This window comes from Siphateles boraxobius, unplaced genomic scaffold (genome assembly GCF_051911475.1).
Source record: "Siphateles boraxobius isolate OS27281-9 unplaced genomic scaffold, OSU_SipBor_1 48, whole genome shotgun sequence".
NCBI lineage: Eukaryota > Metazoa > Chordata > Actinopteri > Cypriniformes > Leuciscidae > Siphateles > Siphateles boraxobius.
In genome coordinates, this window is record NW_027509119.1 from 5,376,965 (window position 1) to 5,402,174 (window position 25,210).

Sequence of the window (25,210 nt, forward strand, 5' to 3'; positions counted from 1 at the left end):
ACTATTCTGTGCTCAGAATAAAATATTCCAGTATTTGTTGTGTTGTACATTTACATATTACAATGGTAAAATGGTATTATAGCTATATATGCTGCATATAATATACCAATCAACACTGTAAATTCATTAAAAACACTCTTTATTTCAGGGGTCGCAACCTTTTTGTCATGAAGTGTCATTTTTAAGTTTCTGAGTTTATCACTGTGCCATAACCCCACCCCAATATGTATAAATACACATATTTTAAATATTCATAATGGCTAACATAGAAATAGTGCGGAACCTTAAATAGGCTTATTTCTGAAGCAGTTGTTCATAAAATTTGTTTTACTTTTGTCAAAATCCTTTGTTTTCAGTTTTAAATCAGACTTTGTTTAATTTACGGCAGTTTGCGCGTCAGCTTGCTGAAGAGATGCTAAGCTACTTCTCTGCGGTGATGCGTGCTGCAGTAGCGATGTCATATCCGGGTACCTGGAGCCGCTATAAAACGCTCTTGCATGTCTAGTTTAGTAAAATTTACATTTGTGGCTTCAACAATCAGATGCATTTTGTCCAGTTTCATCTGGAATGTGAAAAACTGTGCTCTCTTTTGGTCTTTTCATGATTGGAAAGCTATCCGATCAGAGAAAACACATGAACGGTGTTACCACGATGCATCCCATTCATTTCGATGTGTGTGGAATATTCAATAAGGAGATATACTGAATATCTCAGAAATGCATAGCATTGACTATGTACAGCAGAACAAGCTGAAAGCTGTTGTGTGCGCGTGATCGTGTCAGAGATGTGCGCTTTTATTGACTGAATTCTCACACTTTAATAGTATGTGTAACTCATTCTTAATATAACAAGCTGTGTTACTATGAGGAAGGATTACCTCAAATGCAGATCTGTATGCAAGTACGAGGTACTTTATCTAAATGAAATACATACATCTCTCTCCCTTCTCCTCAAGTGCCAGCGATTAACCGTCAGCGCGCCGGTCTTAGGTTGTCGACCCCTGCTTTATTTGTACTTTGTATGAGTATGACAGTGCTAAAAGATATTTTTATAGCCTCTCCATTTTAAGCCCTAGTTTTAAAAATGCAGATAGACTTGGGAAGATTGATTCGTTCTAATTAAACGTTTAGTGTTTATTTATTTAACCTAGTATGTAATAACGCCTGTTTGATGGTCTCTGACTTTTAAAAATACACTTTTTCAGTTTTACGACAAACACAAACACGTGATCCTTCAGAAATCATTCTAATATGATGATTTGGTGCTCAATTATTAATAATGGTTCTTATTATTATGTTATGTACAACTTATTATATTATGTTGAAAACATGAGATTTTGGTGCTTAGTATTTTTGTGCAAATCAGTTTCAGGATTCTTTAAATGAATAGAAAGTTCAAAACAACAGCATTTACTTGAAATAAAAATCTTTAGCAACATTACGAATGTCTTTACTGTCATTTTTGATGCTTCCTTGCTGAATAAAAGTTCATTTCATTTCATTTAAAAACTTAACCCAAACTTTTAAATTGTAGTCTATCAGTTTCCCCAAAAATATTAAGCAGCAAAAACTATTTTCCACATTGATAATATTCAGAAATGTTTCTTGAGCACCAAATCAGCATATCAGAATGATTTCTGGAGGATCATGTGACACTGAAGACTGGAGTAATGATGCTGAAAAATTCAGCTTTGATTACATGAATACATTAGATTTTAAAATATATTAAAATAGAAAACAGCTATTTTAAATTATAATAATATTTCACAATATTACTGCTTTTGCATTATTATTGAATAAATGCAGCCTGGATCCGCACTTCTTTTATATATATAAAAATAAAAAAAACACCCACACCCACACACATATAATTCAATTTATATGTTATCTCTTTCGATTGGGCAACATTAGTATTTCAGCCTAATAACCACAAACCTCTTATGCCAGGAAGATGTTGATGCATGACCTAATGATGCAAACAGACCATTCTGACAATGATCTATCAGGTTGAAGCACTAATCTTCTAGAAAAACCACATGATTTCATCATGTGCTGAATCGCAGGATGAGTGTGTTCTCATGCGTGAGTGTAAGTCACACACCTCTTGGGGAAGTTCCAGCTTGGTGCGGTCATCCTGGCCGTTGGAGTGCAGACCCATGAGGTACGGCACAGGAGCGTCCAGAAAGTGGAGCAGTGAAGCGGGCAAGATGGGCACGTACACATGCTGCCATTGGAAGGGGAACATTAAGGCAGTGATGCTCTCCGCCACCGTCATCAGCCGCTGGTAATCTGCTCAGCAAGAGGACACACACACATTTACACACGTTACTGTCAGTGCAGGGTTACACTACACCGAGTGATCCTCCACAGATAGAATAATCACACCTGAGACAACAGTGTTTTTACAGGAACAGATATTTACATAGAGATGAAAACAAAAGTTGTGGAGATTCACAGTATCAGACAAAACACAGACGGACTATATGTACAGTATATCAGATTTAAAGGGATAGTCCATTCAAAAATGAAAACTGTGTCATCATTTATTCACCCTCATGTCGTTCAAAACCTGAAGGAAACGGTTTTGGTTCCCACTGACTTCCATTGAATGGACAAAAAATACAATGTTAATGGGAACCAAAACGGTTTGGTTTCCAAATTCTTCAAAAATATCTTCTTTTATGTTCCACGGAAGAAAGAAAATCATAGAGGTTTGGAACGACGTGAGGGCGAGTAAATGATGACAGAATTTAATTCCTGACTCCATTATTCGATGTTCAATACTGTCATTTTTTTGTGCGGGAATGTTCTTGACATTCAATCATTTGGTTATTGTAGAAATGTGAGTGCTTCTTAAGTGACTAGCACACAATGCCGTCTCAAGTGGGCATTTAAAAATAAAAATATCACAGAATAGAGGATATCTATTCTTTACTATTCTTATACACACCAAACCCAGACAAAAAGGTGCATTTTTTTTGTTATGGTCTCCGCCCTGCAATCTCATAGGGTGTCACGATTGTCAGAGAGACAGGAATACTAAACCAGCCTCGAAGCACCATGAGTAACAACAACAGGTCTATTCATACACACACACACACGTTGTGTTTTCATGTTTTATGGGGACTTTGCATGGACATAAATGAGTTTATGCTGTACAAAATGTATATTCTACCCCCTCACACTTACCCAACCCTTCACAGAAAACTTTCTGCATTTTTACATTTTCAAAAAACATCACTTAGTATGATTTATAAGCCGTTTTCCTCATGGGGACCAAAAAATTTTCCCACAAGGACAAGGATTTTGGATATTGCCATATTTGTGGGGATATTTTGTCCAAATAGCGTAGGGTTTACCTGAACCACACACACACACATATACATACGCAAACACGTGTATATATATATATATATATATATACACACACACACATACACACACACACACATAAGTACACGTACACACACACAAATACATATACACACACAACCCACAAAACTACTGTCACATTCATTATAAAATCCTTCGTCAAGCATCAAAATTACCCTAACAAACCTTTATTATTCATTCATAATATAATATAATATATGATATGAAATAATATAATATAATAAATACTTTATCCATAATATTAATAATACAAACTACGGTTTAGGTGTATTAATTTTTGAATGAATAATTTGTTAAAGATTTAGACAACAAATGAGCAGTTGACACATATTCGTATTTTTTCAGTTTCATATATTTGTATTATTATTATTAAATAAATAAAAATGTTTTTTTATCAAATTATTTAAATTATTAATTCAATAAGATAACTGGTTATTTAACAATAATAATATTTTAATAATATTTGAAATTAACTAATATTATATAATGTATGATTCATTAACTGAGCATATTAATTCAAGTAATAATCTGCTTCAGATGACATGTAAGCTTATATACTGTCCTGCAACTGAGACTGAGGTCTATATATGGAAATGACCAGTAACTGGCGATCATCCATTGATCTAGCAGCAGAAGCCCGGCTCAAGAATTCACGTCCATGGGAAAGAGCCAAATATATATATATATATATATATATAGATAGATGCGGCTGTTATATATAGAACAACGTAGGCTATCTTGTTTTTTAGAGATCACACCCTGCAGTGTGCGTGCGCAGCTCATCTAATGACATCAAGTCTTATTCATTCTGGACTCACTGTCCACAAACATTACGCTACAAGCATGAGCCTTCTGGATGCAGAGAGGGATGATGTAATTTCCAGCCAATCGTATTTATGCTGCATCACCACCATCCTCCTTATCTGGAGGACGGTTGCTAAGAAACAGCACAGCAAAGCATCCACCGCATCACCCAGACCCCTGTCGTTGTGTAGTTATCTCCTGTGATTTGCTGTTACTTGTTGCTGTAATTGATCCAATCAGAACATCTGTCACTGAATCGCAAAAACAATCTTCCCATGCCCCTTTAATTCAATCTAAAACAGCCAGCTGAGCATTTCCACTGCCAATTATAGTGCATTTAACATGTGAATCAAACAAGAGTGCGTGCAAGTCGACATTTTCAGAAGTAAAATAATGATATTTAAAGATTAACGGTCAGGTTGAGGTTAAGCGTATGGCAGTCAGAAGTTGATTAAATGACTATATTTTGTGATTAACTGCTAAACGTATTCACGTAAATAATCAACAGAAAGCTGCGAGTTTAATTTGCAGAGTACTAGGTGTTTGAGAGAAAAGGGTGGGCTGTGAGTTTGACAAAACCGAGCGAGAACAAAGCGATAAGATGAGCTCACACGGACACTGAGATGGAGAGAGAGAGTGTGAAAGTGAGAAAGAGCGTGTCGCAGTGCACTGCAACATCACCGCCTGTTTATTATCTCAACTAAAACCAGACTGTAGTGTAGTGAACACGCACAAATCAAGGAAATGAGCTGAAATCAATGTTTGCATGGCATTAATTCAGATATCGGGTCATTAGATTTGAATGGCTTTAATTTGAAAATGCTGCTATTAGACCAACACTAATTCATGTCAAAAAGGTATAAGGTTCACTAATTTAAAGCTTCTGCATTACTCTCTTTGGACTATTAATAACAATGATTTATGACTGAGTAAGTTATAGCCAACTCGTTAACAATTTAGTTATAATTTAATCATTTTCCAGTTTTTTCTACTATGTCCTATTAAAGGGGACCTATTTTTTGGAATTGCGCTCACGCTAATTTGCCCAATTTAGTAAATCTGGCCCTAAATGTCTAAACCAAAACTATCAGAGCTTTGTTTGATACCACGCATCTCTGTAACTTTAGCAGATCCAATTTCTTCTTACAAGAACATCTAGAAATTGGGTAAAACTAATCAGCCCTTTTGAGTAACCCCCAGCCATTTTTGTGTGGAATTTGTCTGAATCTGAGAATAATAATAATAAGCAGGTGCTAGTCTAGATCTACAGAAGTATCCCAGCAGGCAATTTTGCGTTTAAAAGACGTCTAATAGCTGTCCAAACACAGCCCAGATGTCTAGGCTAAAACAAGGCAGAATTTGGCATGTCAGTGAAAATTAAATAGACGTCCAAACCATAGCCCAAGAATAGACTAGTCATCAATTGGATACCAAAGAAATGAAATGAGTGAAGAAATGAAACCAAACACCTTGTAATCACTGTTGACTTTGCTTACATGATGGAAGTTATTTTGGCAAAAACAACATGTAACCAAATTCAAGGTTATTTTGGCTAGAAATGGGTTACTTATAGCCAGACTATATCGGGTCTATTATAGTTAAACTAGATGGTGAAATGACGGTTATTCTGGGATGGCTGATAGTTACTCGCTTTGCGAGTACAGAAGGATCTGGATCTCCAGTAGTGCACAGGTCATTTAGCTGTCATATAAATGACCAATTTAGCAGACAGGCACATTAATATGTCTGATATGGCCATTTCAAGATTGTCGACAAACTTGCATGGTTTCTAAATTCATTAAATTTCAGCAATCTCAAATATTATTATTAAATTGTTATATGTGACCCTGGATGACAAAAACGGTCATATGGGCTTTTTAAAATTTTTTTATTGAGATTTATACATGAAAGCTGAATAAATAAGCTTTCCATTGATGTATGGTTTGTTAGGATAGGACAATATTTGGCCGAGATATGACTATTTGAAAATCTGGAATCTGAGGGTGCAAAAAAATCGAAACATTGAGAAAATCGCCATTTATGTTCGCGATTATGCTGCATTCACTCACAAAAATAAATATTTTATACATTTACGGTAGGAAATTTACAAAATATCTTCATGGAACATGATCTTTACTTAATATCCTAATGATTTTTGGCATAAAAGAAAAATTGATAATTTTGACCCATTCAATGTATTGTTGTCTATTCCCACAAATATACCCGTGCTACTTAAGACTGGTTTTGTGATCCAGGGTCACATATATCTTATATGATATATATTTAAGCGGTACGGTGCAAGAGGGAGAGCTATAGTCTAAATATAGACTGGCAAAAGGGCGTTGTTAGGCATGGCACCACTTCAAGTGCCTTCCTGCTTTATAGCTCTGTTTACACCTGGTATTAAGATGTGTTTTAGTCGATCGGATCACAAGTAGACGAGGCAGACATATTTACATTTACACCTGGTGTTTTTATCCACCTTGTGATCCTATATACCAAAACACATCCTAATACTAGGTGTAAACGGGGCCTATGACAGAGCAAAGATATAAGAGGGTTTGGAGTGATCCCTAAAATAAAAAAAATTAATTAGGAGGAATAAGGAATTGTTAGTCATCTATAAAACAGAAAGCATACTTCACTTCACTCAAAGCATCGTGTTCATGGGTGAGTGTTTTTTTTAATATTCAGAGGAACCAAATTCAAAGTTATATTAGCAAGAAATTGGTTCCTCATAGCCGGACTATATCGGGTCTATTATAGTTAAACTAGACGGTGAAATGACGGCTATTCTGGGATGGCTGATAGTTACTCACGTTGCGAGTACAGAAGGATCTGGATCTCCAGTAGTGCACAGGTGAAGAGCTGTAACACGTTCTCCAATCCCAGCAGCTCAAACACCTCCTGCATGGGGAAGTCAAAGAGGGGCAGCTCGGATGTGCTGGGTCTCTGACACAACACCGGCCCGTAAACGCCCGAAAACTTCAAGGAACGCCCGGCCGGTGGCAGTGGGACCTCGTAGAGGACGTTGTAGACGTAGCTCTCCAACGGGAGTGGAGGGGGTTGAAGCGAGGTGACAGCCTGGTGCAACTGTTCGAGAACCTTTCTGCAGGCATTGGCGAAGGCCATGGGTGTGATTAGGCAGATGCATTTGGACACGTAGAGTGTGTCCCGGCTGATGTCATACGAGTTGAAACGCTGCAAACGGGACAGGGATGGGGCGGCGTGCAGATGTTGAGGGGTGGGACGGGGGTCTTCGGGACTGCGAGGTGTGGGTGGCGTGTGCAAGATGTCGTACTGTTCTGCATTGTGCATGTGATAGAGTGTCTGCATGGCACTGCAGATCTGTTTGCTGGTCACCTCCTCAAAGAAGGTGAGGGCGAAGCCGTAAGTTCGGGAGCCGTCCTCTCTCGTGATGATGAAGGAGTGGAACTGTGGATTGCGGGTGTCAGTCTGTGTCCGGAAAGACAGGCCTTTTGGCATACAGAGCTGTAGGGGAACAAGAAAAGGTTCTCAGGCTCTACAAATATTTAAAAAAGACCCTTAAACTGTTTTTGACCTTCAACAAGCGCCTTTAATTTAAGGCATTACACTTATTTGAATGACCAATTTAGCAGACAGGCACATTAAGTGCCTGATATGCCCATTTCAAGATTGTCGACAACCTTGCATGGTTAGTATTACATTTCAGCAATCTCAAATGTTATCATTAAATTGTGTTATATCTTATATGATATATTTAAGTGATGCAGTGCAAGAGGCAGAGCTTTATAGTCTAAATATAGACTGGCAAAAGGGCGTTGTTAGGCATGACACCACTTCAAGTGCCGTCCTGCTTTATGGCTCTGTTTACACCTGGTATTAAGATGCGTTTTAGTTGATCGGATCACATTGTATCCACCTTGTGATGCTATCGACCAAAACACATCTTAATACTTGGTGTAAACGGGGCCTATGACAGAGCAAATATATAAGAGGGTTTGGAGTGATCCCTAAAATAAAAAAATTAAATTAGGAGGAATTAGGAATTGTTAGTCATCTATGAAACAGAAAGCAAACTTCACTTGTCAGTGTTCACGGGTGAGTGTCTTTTTAAATATTATGAAAGAGTCTTTGAATCATTCATTCAAAAATTGGTTAGCTACAGAAAAAAAAAACTCCACAGGAAGTGGCAAAGTCACGCAGTCACTGATGGAAAGATCGTTAGCGGCCGGTTCTTGTGGTAATTACATAGTCCTCCAATATAGCTTATCATTCGAAACATGCAAGTACTAGCAACTTTAAAGAGAAAATACTCGTCAATGGTGTTGGCTTATGAATTTGCACATGGTTTGTCTTAAAGCATATTAAAAACACCACATAGACATATAAACAACATTAAAAGCTTGATTTTCACCACAGGGGGACTTTAAGTAATTAAATTAATAAAAACGACTAATGGTTTAAATGAACGACAACTAGTGGACTAGAAAAATCTTTATTTGGGGGCAGATTTCCTAAATTTCAGCATAGCTGGATATCTCCAAAATTGGAACTGCTCACAATACTCACCTGAGATAGAATAGAAAGAAAAAGAGACGAAATAGAAATAAGCTTAAAAGTTCTCTTCCAGAACTAGAACTATCACAAACTGGCATTGTATCTGCCGGTGGCCACCCTGCTCTCTAGAAACTGGAATTAGTTGTTGAAAAACCCATGGGCGTCCAATGGGTTATTAGACCTATTAGACCAATGATATTGGACCTACTCACTTTTACCATCTCTAATTCAGCACATGTGTTTGTTCGCTTTTCAGAGCGCCGTCAGTCAAATCCATTCCACTTGAATGCCCTAATAAATTAAACTCCATTTCCGCTGAATTGATACATTATATTTCTCAACGAGACGCAACTGTCGGAAATAACCGCCCTTTGCACCCTTCCAGTCAAATATTGCGTTGCAAGCATCAATAACAGCTTTAAGTTATCAATGCTGGCAAATTACCATGGTATCAGCTAGGGGTGTGACGATACACGAAACTGACGGTTCGGTTCTTCCCACAGTTTTGACGTCTCGGTTCGGTTTGGTGGGGTTTAGAAAGCTAAAATTGCTTTTTTTTGTTTTTTTTTTAAACAGTGGTTTAATGAAAAAATTCTGTCTTTGTCTTTAAATTAATTCACTTACAATTCAACATTTTGCAAGGATTCAAAAAAAAAAAGATCTGCTAATGCTGTAAACTATATGGAGCCCGCACATTACTATAACATTAAAGGCTAACAACAGAGCCTAGACTTTTAGCCTGAATTCAGATGCTATTTATTTTTTAGATATAATAATCAACACCCAACACCTTGTATGAAAACATGTAAACTGAACATAAGGCAGTTTTTGTATTAACTTGTGTTTTTACTCTAATTCGTTATTGAAATATAATAATTTAGACAGTTGCTGTCATTTTCATGAAAGATATTTTAAACACACATCAAATAATCAAGATATCATTAACAGGTTAAGTAAAATATAGCCTAATATAGGCTAATATAGTGCATTTATTTAGTGCAAGAGTTCATTTGGATGACTTTCCTGCTGAGGTAATAATACTATGTGAAAAACTAAGCTGTTTTATTGACGTCTTTCCGCTGCTGAAACACTGATTGAGCGATTACACGAGTTATGATGCCTTTCAGTAAGTATACTGTATCTTTCAACATACCTTCAGGTGTCCATTCATGTTTATTCTGTAAATGAGGAAAAGATGATCGCGTTTACTCGCGCTGCCGCTTGAAATGAGGAGCCTAGTAACGTTACAGTGATCTGTCACGCCACATCGGCATTTATTGTTTGAATTCCGTGATCAAATAGACAGAATTTGAAAGATTACACCTTGCTTATTATCGAAAGTAACAAAACATGAAGCTTGCTATTATATGGTGTTAATGGTGGTTAGGCAACAAAACTGAATTTCTTGTGTACACATAAGACATGAGGTCCGATGAGTCGGGGTATCAGGGGGCGGGGCCTGTTCGGTACGCCATGAGAAAATCGCGATACGTATCGTGGGTTCTGTATCGCGTTTTTTCGGTTCGGTTTGAATATGGTTACACCCCTAGTAAACAGCAGCGGGATAATCCACGGATAGCTGTGCATTTAATGCACGACGTGAAGCGGAGTTTAGTTTACTTGTTTAATTAAGGCACCAGAAAACATGAAATGGCATTTACTCCAGTAACATTTTTCTGGGGGAGGACCGGCACACTTTTTTTTTGCTTCCGGCACCAATGTTAAAATCCATATTCACTCACCATTCCCACTGCATCCTGGTCAAAAGGGTTCCACTCCACATTGTCGGGATAGTGCGCAAGAACTTTAGATTTAAAAGTTCTCCGCAGTGGACTCTGCTCAAAATTTTCACCTGAGATTCAGACAGAAAGAGAAAAAGAAAAAGACAAATACAAAGACAAAAAAAGATAAGCTCTTTTTCAATAACTACCTTCAAACCTTCATGGCAATTCAAGCAAACCAAACCACAAATATACTTATTTCTTCTGGAAGAAGACGCTGGTCTAGAACGTTGCGAAAAACACACATGAAAACAGAAAATCAAACCGAGTCAAAGCCAAAAAAGTGCCAGAACAGTTGAAGCAGAAAAGTGTCGGAACACGCATGGAAAAACGTGCCTTGAAAATCATTCCAAGTGAAGGAGTTACAGCAGCCCACCAAGCGAAACCTTGGCGAAAGTTCACCAAAGCAAAGGGTTTGGAGTGCTAATAAGTTTCTGCTGCTGAGAGAGGAACAGGAAATGGAGTTGAAGGGGAAAAGGGCAGGAAAACAAGTGATCCCAAACTACCCGACCACGAGCCATCTCACACACGAACAAACAGCGGTGCTGTGAAAGAAGTGCGTGGAAAGGTTAAAGGTTAGCGGGCACAGGCCGAGCTGTGGTTGATTGTGATACAAACAGGAGCATTGGAGGTTGGGATGAGGGTTACCTTCGTCTGCACTCGCCAACTTTCCTCTGGCACCATCACTGAATCTAGTAGCCTGTATATACTGGCATAAAGCTACACAACAGATAAAACAGTGTAATTAATCACTTACATGAGGAGGCTGAGAGTATTAGTCACTCGTTACTCATAGAGAACACCATTCATTATGGAGGGCTAGGAGTGCCGCTTAAAAAATTAAATTGGGAAATCAATTATCAATTTACTATTTTCAAAATAAAGTTTAAGCCTTATTTATATCTTATTTAAATGTGTGTGTTAAATCAATACATTTTAATTTAATTTAATACATATACATTTAAAACAATTTGATTTCATGTTTAAAATATTTGTAAAATGACAAATTAAAAACACATCAAATAAAAAAAGTAAAACAAAAATAACATTGTTTCCTTTAGCCGCTTTTGAGTTCTTTTTAAAAAATGTTTTCAGGCAACATATTCATTAAAGATATATTTAGTTTCACTTAATGTCTTGAAACATCTGATCAATTCTGTTGTGTTCTGCCCATCGTTGTGGAAATGTTAACTAGTTTTAGTATTTTCTTTTTAACTGTCACTACAAGAAATACAGTAATCAAAAGTTTGAAAACTTCACAATTTCTTTATGTTTTTTTTAAAGATGTCCCTTATGCTCACCAAGGCTGCATTTTTTTTATTTATCAAAGATGCAATAAAAACAGCAATGTTGTGAAATATTATTACAAATTAAGATAATTTAATATATTTAAAAATCTCATTTATTCCTGTGATCAAAGCTGAATTTTCAGCATCATTACTCCAGCTTTCAGTGTCACATGATCCTTCAGAAATCAATATTATATGCTGATTAAATAGAAAACCTTTGTAGCGTTATAAATCTCTTCACTGTCACTTTTGATCAATTTAATGCATCCTTGATGAATAAAAGTATTGATTTCTGTCTTTTTTTAAATCGGTAACACTTTACAATAAGGTTTGATTTGTTAACTAACATGAACTAAACAATGAGCAAAACATTTGTTAATCTTTAACGTTAGTTAATAAAAATCCAGCTGTTCGTTGTTTGTTCATGTTAGTTCACAGTGCATTAACTAATGTTAACAAATACAACTTTTGATTTTATTAATGCATGAGTAAATGTTGAAATTAACATTAACAAAGATTAATACATGCTGTAGAAATGCAGTTCATTATTATTTCATGTTCAATAATGAAACCTCATTGTAAGGTGTTACCTTTAAAACTTTTTGAATGGTATCGTTATCTCCACAAACAAATGTTAAGCAGAAAAAACATTGATAATAATAAAAAATAAAAAAAAAATTCTTGAGCACCAAATCATCATATAGAAGGATCAGGTGACACTGACGACTGGAGTAATGATCACCGGAATAAATTACATAAAATATATTACAACAGATTTTTTTTTTATTGTAATAATAACAATACTAATAATTCACAACATTACTGTTTTTTATTGTATTTTTTATTAAATAAATGCAGCCCTAGTGTGCATGAGACTTCTTTCAAAAACATTGAAAAAAATAATTAAAGCGTTTAACAGGTAAAAGAGAAAAACGATTATCTTACAACTTTTTCAAAGTGAAATAACAGATTCCTGCAATTTTATTATGACCTTTAAGAAAAAAATGATGTATATCAGTTGAGATGTGTAATAATATGTAATATGTAAAAATTAAAAATGGTCTAACTTAAAAATGCCTTGAAAGCTCGTTGCGTTCTGTCCACTGTTGTGGAGATTCACCGTGTGTTTGAGCTTTACTCGCTGTCACACACATTACACACGGCATGTTGAAACAGCGGAGGCTGAAGGCAGTGTGTGCAAACATGAATGTCACACAGTAAAATCTCTTCAGCTTCCATATCAGGGACAATTTAAGATCTGTTAACCTGCGTCAGACAATAAATACAGCCTTGATGCAACAAGAATAGACGTGTCTCTGAAGGATATTTCCCTGAGGAATGTGTTCAGGGCAAGAACGTGTTTATTTGTCGCCGATCTTCAGAGAGAGCGTGTGTTGAAGAGTTCATAGATGTGCGGCATTTAAAGGATGAGATACAAATCAGATCCGGTAGTTTCACTGGTCTGGGATCACAACAGAAATAAGGTCAGGAATGTGTGGAATTACTCAACACAAACACTAGGCTGTTTTAAACTCTGTCAGTGTCGAACTAAAACGATATGACCATATGAAAGCATACTACAATATGTAGTGTGCTGTTAAATTATGGATTTTATTCTATTCTTTATTAATGTTTCTGATCTGGCATCTTCCATGAGAATCTTGTTTCCATGCAAGTTCTTTTTCTCTTTGCACTTGACATCATTATGATATCTGTAAAAATGAAATATGAGATTCTGTTGAGAACTAGAATAAAAATAGTACAGTATGTATACACTAGAAACCTTGGGAATGTTATATATAAAGCGTGTGAAGCAAACACGTGTGGATGGTCAAAAGATTAAATTATTAAAAGAGTATTTCATTTTCTACTCTCACTACAAGAAATAGCTAAACGAAATAAAGGAAATAAAAAACTGAAAAAACAGATTCTTGCATTCTTTTTTTATTTATCATGACCGTTAAGAAGAAATTATTGACCAGTTATTATGAGGATTTTTTAAGTATCTCCTTTCCCTTCAATAGGATTAAGTTCAAAAGACCCAAACAAGACGTTTTCCTGCTTAATGAAGGTTAAGATTTGATGTGACTGCTGTTTGACATGATGCATGTAAGAATAAATGATGATAGACCATTAATGTATTGAAAATGTAAGTATATTTGAAGTGATAATGTGGCCATCCCGCAAGACAAACTAAAACAGATTCATATGTGCAATAAGTCTATATAGAAATTTTATCACAAATGTATCAAATCAAATCAATCAAAATTAAACTTTGGTGTTTTCTAAATTAATGTCATGCATTATTTGTCATGTAGATCAAACTGAAACCTCTGCACTGAATATCTAAAGTAGCAACAACTTTTTTTTAAATGCACCAATGGAAAAAATACAATTATTAGTGATACGATAAAAAAGGCTGAATTCCTAACCCGTTTATGGACTTAAAATTTTTATATATGTTTTGGGGGAAAATGTAGCATAATTAAAGGGATAATTCAAATAGGATGCGAGTCTTTACTTCTTCTTTTTTTGGCAGAATATCCATTTTGCTCATTTTTTATGTAAAAATGCACCGAAAATTCTGCAAACTCTGGATTGAAATATTCTTGCATTAACTGAAACCAATTTAATAAAAAAAATAAAACATTATTATACAGTTATTTGTACAGTTTACTACCATTAATATACACTTCGACACTTTATAAAAAGCATGTAAATGGCCCCTTTATATTCAATATAAAAGCATATATAAATCAAAATGTTAACCATATGAAGTTCTGTTTTATTGTAGAAATGTATCAAATCCATTTCACTTCACCAAAACAGCTACTGCCAGCAAACTGTGGTCACCAGTATCCATCAACGTCCACGTAAAACTCACAGTCACACCAGAATCATTGCACAGTGACACAATGAAGGACTTTCTTTCTAATAACCTGAACATGATTTCAGAGGCAGTGTCACACGCGGAGCGGACAAAAGCAATCAGCTCTGATGAATGAATGAAAACACTTGGTCATGGTTCATCTGCCTTGTTAATTCTCTGCCAGCACCTCACACATGATTTGTTTCAGTCATGGGTCTGTCGGCACAAAAGGCCCGAGTTCAAGTGAGGATGAGCTAAACGGCAAGCCACTGAAAACTAAACGCTCATCATTTTGTCAACAGCAAACAAGCTTTAGATATTATGAACTGCAAACAGACCAACAAGGCCGCGGTGAAAAGCACCGGTGATGTAAACAAACAAAATAAACATCAGCAAGAGCACAAGGAGACACATTCAAAACCACAATAAACACCAGGGACCCAAATATATTATTAATGGTACAGCGGTTCAACCTTTCGGTTTTCTTTTTCTATTTAAGTTTTTTTTTTAAATCTATAACAATCAGAGTCTGTACCTTACAATTGTATTTTATTTATATTTGAAAAAATGATTTACAAAAAAAAAGTGATTAATATGTTTGGCATTTTTTTCATGAAATGCCCCCTGTACAAAAGCTGTGGTACTTTTACAAAGAGCATCAGAGCCATAAAATGATGCGGAGGGGAAAACACACTGTCCGAGGTGAAAACACACTGTGGTTTTTGGAAAGGTCAGTGATTTAGAAAAACAAACCAGACCTAATTTCTTACTTCATTTGGGGAAAAGCAGAAAAATGCCAAAGCAACCACATTAAAATAATTGGTTCAACAAACCACACAGTTAGGCCTGTCGCGATAATCAATAAATCAATTAATCGCACGATAAAAAAAAATGAGCTCGATAATTTTTCCGGCCGCTATAATTTCCATTTGCATGCTTGTTTGTTTTCCTCGTCTCTCTCTCTCTCTCTCTCTCTACCAAAGAGACTGGATGACAACTCTCTGTCACACGTTGATTTTCGAATGTTTTTTTAAAAATGATTATTCTTTTTTTTACTGAGCCTATTTAAAATCGTATTTGATTGCAGAGCGCCGTAGCGCATTCGCGCAGCACTACCTCTCGCTCGTCTCTCTCTCTCTCCCTCATATGAGGCGCCGTCTAGGGGTTAAACCAAACTTCATTCTCACACACACACACACACACACACACACACACACACACACACACACATATTGCATACAAACACTTGCATACACATATACTAAGTAGTCAAACATACATGTATACTGCTGAATGCTCAAACAAATACATATGAAATGCACAATGACACACCTAAAGTCGCTCACGCACATACACGCAAACTCTACACACACGAGATGCACGCGCACACAAACTCTCCACGCACATACTCATATGAGACGCGAGCGCGCACACACACACACAAACTAGCGCACATACTCATATGAGACGCATGCTCACACACTACATGATGCATATGATTCTCAGTGTGAACGTAAGTCACACATTGGTAAGTGCATTTTTTGTTAACAGAGACTGAGAGTCCATTGCTTTTAATGTTTTTGGTTGTTTTGTCCATTTAAATAGTCTTTAGAAATAAAAGTTTATTGATCTTTGAAAAAGTGTACCTGCATTATTATGCCATTATCATTATTTTAGATGAAAATGGTCTCAGAACGACAATATTATCGTTTATTATCAATATTATCGTTTATCGCAATCATTTTTTTTGGACAATTTATCGTCCAGCAAAATGTGTTATCGGGTCAGGCCTACGCACAGTCATTCATACATTGAAAACACAAAATAAAAGTAAAAAATGAAAAAAATGAAGGGCGGGACTTTATTCTGTCCGTCGGATAATTGGATCAATGTCGTTATTTTGATTATTGGGAGGGCACACATGAATAAAAAAATAAAAAATACTGATGTGTCATCAATCAATTATTATAAACAATTCAATATTCCATAAAAAATAAGAACGGTCAATTTTGATTTTATGGTGATTTTACCAATTATTTCCTTTGAAAAATAAAAAAATGCTTTTAATTAGCTATAATCGTAGAAGAAAGCTGGACTATAACGATGCTTTTTGATTTATAGTACACACACACAGTTTTCATGTTTCTAAGCTAAGAGGGGAGAGATGAACTTTCTCTTATGAAGAACTTCTGAGCGGTGTCTGAAAGCTTTGGGTCTGTTGGCCAGAGAACAGCCCGAGGACACGAGCCTGACGTGAATGCATGAGGTCTGTGAGGAGGAGAGCGTGTTAGTGATGCCCACTGGAGACGGGGAAGACAACATTAATACATCTAAACCAGCAGTGACGGGCCCTGAAGTATCAGCAGTAACCGTTAGCATGATTTTAAAGGGATACTGCTGTGACTAGTCATCTAAAGTTTAACAGCTGCAGGAAAAATACTGAAAAGAAACCCCAATAGAGTGTTGCGGGCATGACGTGTTTTCATTGGCCAAAACCCGTAAACAAGCAAGCGTTTCCATCATCCTTCAACGCTGGCAAAATGGGCTTTCAATAAAACTTGGCTGCCTATTCAGTAGAAAGGCGAAACGTTTTTTTGAAATCAGTGCTACCTGGGGATGGGAATTGATAAGATTTTATCAGTATCAATGCCACTGACGATTCTTCTTATCGATCCGATTCTTTACCGATTCTTTTATCGGCCCCTGATAGCACTGTGTGGAAAAAAGTAGTCGTATGCTTTTTCGACAAAAAAACAAGTGGTTTTATTTGTTTTAAAGCCTACACTTGAGTAAGCAAACTGAATAGATAAATAAGATTTACAAAATAAATAAACAAGCATACGGGTCAGAAACTCTTTAAATACAGTATAGAATTAAAACTATCCTCTATAAAAACAGGGATGGAATAGTTACACATAATACAGTGTTTTCGTAGAACATGCCTGTTATTTGTAAGACGCCAGTGATATTTAACATTACATTACCCAGTTCAATGGAGGTTACGGTGCTGCTAGCTTGGGCAGTTGTACGCAGCGGATCAAAAACACTTTTTTAGTACTTACACAATTTAGTACCCTAGATATATGTTTAAGCATGTTGCTTGTATTTGCACCCTTATACAAAATAACAGCCTTGCAGTTATTGCAAACGGCATCATTTTCGTCTCGTTTAGTAAAAGAAAGACAAGTTTTAGATTTAGTCTCTTAAGGTGATGATACACAGGGCAACTTTTTGGGCAATGTGCAACCAGATGAGACACAGGGCCCACAACCGATCTAAATTATACAGATAGAAATGTATTGCCCATTTTCAATGGGAAAGTGCCCAAGCAACAATCGCTCGGCAAGATTGCCCAGCAACATTGCTCAAAAAGTTGCACCTTAAGTTTTAGTCTCTTCCTCTCCAAGATTCCCTCCTTTGCTCAAATCGCTTTGATGTCATGACCCACAGATGCGCAGGACGCCGCGCTATGGTGCTCGATAAAGGACAAAAGGGACAGTTATGAGTTCACGGTCTTTATATTATGGCTGGGACTCGGAGCAGGAGCATCGATAAGAGGATTCATTAACGTTGAGGGCATACAATATCGATGGATCAAAAACTCTCGAGTAGAACCGGTTTTCAATTCCCATCCCTAGTGCTACCTGACTACAGAAAACAAAGAAAAAAGGCTTCTGTCTTCCCTTTTGCCAAATAGGTAGGAAAACTTCAACACCCATAATGCACTGGGCATGTTGCCTTCCAAGGCCACACCCACCATTCTGCTATAGATATGCTTAGCAGAGTCAAATATCACCTTGCTTTAGTAGGGAATACTTCTTAGCAAACTAGTTATAATGGTGTCTGACTTGTATTGTTCCCGGGTGCAAGAATTCGAAGAGTGAACGTTCAACGGGAGTAAGTTACTTCCGGTTTCCAGTGAAGGATCTAGCGCAATGTAGGCAGAGGCTAAAGGAGGCAGAGAATCGTAAATACGAAGAGAACGCCGCGACGGAAAATCTGAAAAACCTCCGTGTTTTAGTGAACTGGATGACCACGAACACAGTGTTTCGGGCCAAAAGGAGGGGAAAAACTGAGAGAAACTGCCGTTCTGTCAGTTCTGCCCAACATACACTGTCACTTACAGGTAAGAAAGCGTAAAGAAAGTATGATACAATTTTCAGTGATAAACCTACTCTTACAATAATTGTTCTTAATAACCCTCTGTCAATCCGACTGTACATGGATACAAAAACGCGCAATTAAGTACAATCTGTAGTATTCACAAAAGTACAAGCTCAAGATATTTTCTATGGCAAAATACATTTATACTCCCTTGGGATTTTTTAAGGCTTTCACTTGTCTTGAAAAAGGATGTTGCTAACAAGTGGCTAAATGGGACTGCAGAAGTTGTTGGGGACATTAAACGTCATCACACTGAACAGGAAAATCATCTACTCACTAGTCCGCTTTCATAGACTCATTGTGTTTATAATTATGCCCTTGCATTTCCAAACTTTCAGGGAAAATGTTTTAAATAAAGGCTGAAAGAGTTGTCGGAAGCTTATAGTGATAAGTCGTTTCGTTCATTTATAGCCTTGTTATAGCTCATTTAAGTCGTATTTAGGTTTCAAAAATCATAAAAGTTGTGTTCATGATGAACAAAACATGTAAGAAGCAAAGTTTTGTCGGTCACAGAGCTTACTTTCTACAATTATCAAAACTCCAATGGAAAATTCCTATTGGTTTTTTGTCGAGGGAACCAGGTTGATGCAAACTCGGCCTACAGAAATACGCCATCATTGCAGCGCTCCATACTGGGAATTTATGAATGAGAAATGACAGATTGATTATGCATCACTTGTACGCCTCTGCTAATGAATAATTGGACTGGGATTGATGTGAATGATGACACAATGTTGATCCTTGCAGCACGATGGTGTCGGATGATGGATGAGAGACAGTCACTCTAAGAAACAAAGGTTCAATGGGGATCTGTATTTGACTGAATTTTAAAGAACCCTTTATGCCAAAAATGTTCTATATAACAAGAAATGTCTTAAATAATTGCATAATACTTTCATGTCTAGGGTTTTTTTCTTCATTGTTAAGTGATAAAGCATGTTTAAAACTAAACTAAATGATTAAAACTAAATCCATACAATGAATCCCTTCAGAGGTTCTATATGTGAAGCGCCTGAAAGAAAGGAAGAGTGAGCCTACATCTGTGTGAGCAAAGAAAGCGACACAAAAAGAGCAAATTCGTTTTAGAGTAACAGATGGCAGATGACGTTTTCCTGTGACAATTCGCTGCTGAAACAAACATATCCGAACAGCTGAGAGCGGTCCCACATGTTCAGTCTCTTCACCCCCGCACATCTTAAACATACTCAAATATTCCAAGTTAAATTCGCAACTTTGGATAGAAACATAGCTAGTGTTTTCCCTTTTGGTCCCCCTTTGTATTAGGGATCTTTAACAACAATGTACTTACATAAAAAAAAATTTACTTATTGTGTTGATGTTGTATTGCATAACACTTGTGCTGCTATTGAGGTGGGATACGGGTAAGGTTAGGGACAGGTTTGGGAGTATGAGTAGGTTAAAGGGATAGTTCATCCAAAAATGAAAATTCTGTCATTAATTACTAACCCTCATGTTGTTCAAAACCTGTAAGACTTTTGTTCATCTTGAGAACACAAATGAAGATCTTTTGATGAAATCTGAGAGCTTTCTGTCCCTCCATTGACACCACTTTGGCGCTTCAAAAAGATCGTAAACCTAATCCATATGAATTGAGCGGTTTAGTCCAAATTTTCTGAAGAGACACGATCGCTTGTTACTCATAGTCAACAGAATGTTCAAAAGTGACAATAAAAATAAAGTGTTACCAGACATTTAAATAAAGCATATTCCAATTACAACATGATGAACAGATTGAATTTAGGCTTAAAGGGATAGTTCACCCAAAAATGAAAATTCTGTCAGTAATTTCTCTACCTCATGTTTTTCCAAACCCGTAAGACCTTCGTTCATCTTCTGAACACGAATTAAGATATTTGTGATTAAATCTGAGAGCTGGATCACTCCTCCATAGGCTTCTAAGGGATTGAAACTTGCCGGCCGCAAAAAGTTATTAAAGACATCGTTAAAATAGTCCAAGTGACTACAGTGGCTCAATCTTAAGTTTATAAAGCGACGAGAATACTTTTTGTGCGCAAAAACAACAAAAATAACAACTTTATTTCAACTATTCATTTCATTCTCTGTGGGCCTCGAGTCAGTTCACTAGTGTAATAGCGTAAGCTTCTGTGTTGTACGTCACACGCATCACACACATGACCAGCGTCGGCCAATAGTGAGCCTCCGTGTGACGTAGCTCTACGCAATCGCACTAAGTTAACTGACTAGAGGCCCACAGAGAAGGACATGAATAGTTGAAATAAAGTCGTTATTTTTGGGGGGTTTTGCGCACTAAAAGTATTCTCGTCGCTTGATAAATTTAAGATTGAGCCACTGTAGTCACTTGGACTATTTTAACGATATCTTTAATAACTTTTTGGGGCCGGCAAGTTTCAATCCCTTAGAAGCCTATGGAGGAGTGATCCATCACTCAGATTTAATCAAAAATATCTTAATTCGTGTTCAGAAGATGAACGAAGGTCTTACGGGGTTGGAACAACATGAGGGTGAGAAATTACTGACAGAATTTTTATTTTTGGGTGAACAATCCCTTTAAATAAAAAGTGAGACCTTATTTTTTATTTTTTTACGCACATGGGATGAGGTGTACAGGTGCAGTAGAGGTGTTTAATTGTTAAAGAATGAATCAAGACCATTGTGGCACAGTGGAGATTCATGGTGAGCTTCTTTTTCTGCAGTGCAACCTCAGGCTATTCAGCAACATGCATGCAAGGTTAAAATAAACATGCTAACAACACTGTGTTCCTCTGCGCCAACAGGAAGAAAGAAATTAGCTCATTTTTACACAGGAACAAACAGACTCTACACAGGGTTAAAGACAAGTGTGACTAATTTATGTAATTAAATGGTGTAGCTCGAAACAGCTAGAGCTGGACTGCTTCAAAACGGCTTTAATTGAGCAGTCACACATCTTTAAATTGTGCGTGCAAGATACAGTTAAACCAGTTTAGGAATTTACGGTATATTCAAATCACAGAATTTCATGACTTTACATGGATGTTTAGTTATTGTGTTCTCAATGCAGCTTAAAAATGATTCAATAAAGCTTCTCTTAAAACGTCTTTATCATTCACATGAGATTAATGACTAATCAGAGTGCGAGGAGCTCAAAGGAGCGCTCTTTAATAGTGATGTCATTGAGAAAGAGCTCAAGACACGGGGTGCATGGGAAACTCCTAGGGGAAAGTGTTTAAATCGGTATGTGTGTGAGTGTGTGTCGAGCCCAGCTGCCGTCCTCAGTGTACTGAGGCCTGATGATGCACCCAGCCAATCAAAATGCTCTGCCAGCAGGGCCTCTCATGCATATGCTAATGAAGCCCTCACCCTGTGCCCCGTCATTGGGAATAAAAGAGGGTTTTGTCACAAACTTTGCACATGAAACTACTGCAGTTTTATGCAAAAGCAACACGAAAAGAGGATAAAAACTGGACTTTATATTCTGCACCCCAATTAGCAGCTTTCATTTGATCAATGATATAACAGAAGATATGTTTTTTTTGGTCACACTTAATATTAGGTGTCTTTACTTGCTATGAACTTGCATCAAAAAACACATGTTTAGGTACAATGTACTTTTTTAAAAAGGGAAAGAACAAAGAAAGACAATTAAGTAAAACTATGAGGAAATGTCAGAGCCGTATTAAGTATCGGTTAGCATTGGTGACGTGATAAGTTACAGGGAGACGTCCGTCAACTTCGTCAGTCTCTAAACACTTCAAAAATATGTGTTTGTCTAAACGATTCACACTGCCATTTAATGTGTAGAGGAAACACATCTGTGCAAACTGCATTCTTCTTGTCATTCTTGCTCTGTTTGTGAATGTGATGCTAATAGCAAAGAACGAATGGTACTGGAAATGAGAACATACACACAAAAGTTCACTCAAAAAGGTCATAGACATGAAACCACACAGAAAGGGTTGCTTACAGAACAGCTTTTTATATACAAGAACAGAATCTAGGGATGTGAATTTCTGCCAAAAATGGCATTCGAAAATCGAGGAGCAAAAGCCAATTATAGTTCGAAAATCCAAAAAAAAAAAAAAAAAAAACGCACACTAACAATGACAGAAAGGGGGGCCAATTTCATCTTTAGCGATTTGTCATCAAACAAACTGTTTATTAATTGAACAAGTACCATGTTTTCGGCGTTTTTTAACATAGTTAACATAGAAAAAAAAATAAAATAAGCACGACAGTCTGTTTTTGCATCGCCAAACCAGATGCTCGTTAGATAAAAAAATAATGTCATATGTCATAATGATTTTATGCGAACCTGCCTTGTTACTGCAATAGCCTACTTTTTAAACAAATTAGTTTCAATCAAAACTATTCGTGTGATGCCACTGCGCAATACACACACATTACCGCGGGATGCGGGTGTTCATTTCATAAACTGTGGACAATGGTAGCTTATTTAATGTAGCTTATTAACATGTTCAAAAAACGGATAATGTCATCATACTTGTAGTGGTTCTATCATCGCGTAATAATCTGTTGTAAATTGTATTACCTGAATGAAATTAACTCGAATGTATCGTCCTGTGGAATCATTCATTCACAGACATCATACGAAGATGTTCAACTAGACCTTCATCGCTGGCAAAAATATGATGCATTTGCAGATTTGCTTTCACTAGACTAAACTGTAGATCCACGGCCACTTCATCCAACGCTCTTGATGTTCTTACATCTTCCTGTTACGACTCCGAGTGTGAATTGAAAGCGCATCGGAGGATTCAGTGCGTGCAGGAAACTGAACAGACCATTCAAACTGATTTGCGAACCGATTTAGACAGTTCTTCTGTTTGATGAAGTCTTTGAACAGAATCGACTCAAAAGAGTGATTCATTTGTGAATTGAGCATCGCTCATGCCCATAAAAAAGATGCAGCGCGCTTGGAATAAACGATGCATTTAACAGCATGTATTGCAGTAAAATAAAGTAACGAGAGGAACGTCGCCCCAACGTAAGGAAGTAAATGTAGCCTACTTTGTAGACGGTTACTACCATAGACAGTAAAAGGTTACTACCCAGCTCTGTTGGGCGCAGAGTTAACGTTCACCGTGCTCTTCTTCTGTTGTTTGTTTACACTATATAAATCACTGGTATCCTATCGCGCAGTAGGGGGTTTCATTCATGTTAGTGACACTTTGTGTCCCCGACAGGAAAATACCCTGCTGCGCGATCTGTGACAGTTGGCGCGCCGTCAATTATGACACATTGGAATTGCGCGAAAATATAACGATATTCGAAAAAGTAATTTTACGATCGAATTTCGAACGCAGTTCGACTATTCGAAGATCGCGACTCATCCCTAACAGGATCAGATGCATCCTTGGTCCAAGATTTAAAAACGTTTTATGACCGCAAAAACGGTTTTCTGATGCCACAAATACACTCAAGATCACAATCAGAGCTAGATCTCTACGAGTTTCTCAGTAGATAAAATGAGACTAAATTAACACTTATTTTACATAGTGCTTATTCAAAAAATTTGAAGACATGATTTGTATCCAATCCAGCATTTCAGGGAATGCTTTTCTGAATCTCAAGCGCAAAGGAAAAATTATTATTTTTGCCCAATCTGTGAGCTTGCTGTGACAAAACGTCTTTCTATTAGAGCTACACGATTCCAGATCAAGTCAGAATAATTTATTTTTTTAAATAGAGATCATGATTCTCACATGATTATGAATAGATAAAAATAACTGCATTTATTAGAGGTTCTGATACAATGTTAATTGCTGCAGTCTATTAAAAAAATATATATATATAATTTACTTTTTTTTCCATCTCTTTGAATGAATGATTCTATGACTTGTTTCTTTACTGGATTAATCAGCGTTTTTAAACGAATCTCTCGAATGAATGATTCAATGACATTTTTTAACAGTCACTTTTCACCACCTACTGATGTAACAATGTAATTGATACAACGTTTATTTGTTACTTTCGAGTTACTTTCAAAAGGTGATTTACTCTATTTTGATCCCTACCATAGACATCAGTGTTATATCAGATTCAGAACTATAAAATTTTGCCCCCGTACTTCTGTGATAATTCTGTGATTGTGGTTGAAAAGACTGTTTAATACCTACACATGAAAACTGCTTTCTCTGGATCAGTGGCAACACCAACGCAGATCTGAATGTTTGTGGTGTGATTGTGCTTGTCAAAGGTTATATGTCATTAAGTAGTCATTTTTTTGGGGCGGTGACAACAATCACACATGTTTAAATTGTGATTGGGATCTTTTAATGATTAATCGTGCATCTTTACTTTCTATTAATTGTCCTCGCAGGCTACATGAAAAAAAAAGGGTGACCAGTGTTTTATGAGCCAGTTTCT

The 25,210-nt window shown here is 36.7% G+C and overlaps 1 protein-coding gene across 4 annotated transcripts in view; it reads right to left on the minus strand.

The window, feature by feature from the left end:
* The window catches only part of dennd5a (DENN/MADD domain containing 5A), a 63,219-nt gene that overhangs the window by 28,296 nt on the left and 9,713 nt on the right, over positions 1-25,210 (minus strand). For 2 of the 4 annotated variants that reach the window (XM_077201670.1, XM_077201668.1), the window contains exons 2-5: positions 11,168-11,239; positions 10,481-10,590; positions 7,016-7,688; positions 2,101-2,288 (exon numbers count right to left, since the gene is read on the minus strand). In XM_077201670.1, the coding sequence (XP_077057785.1) occupies positions 2,101-2,288; positions 7,016-7,688; positions 10,481-10,590; positions 11,168-11,239 (1,043 nt within the window). The remainder of the gene's footprint in view (positions 1-2,100; positions 2,289-7,015; positions 7,689-10,480; positions 10,591-11,167; positions 11,240-25,210) is intronic. The other 2 variants (XM_077201671.1, XM_077201669.1) reach the window with 1 other exon arrangement.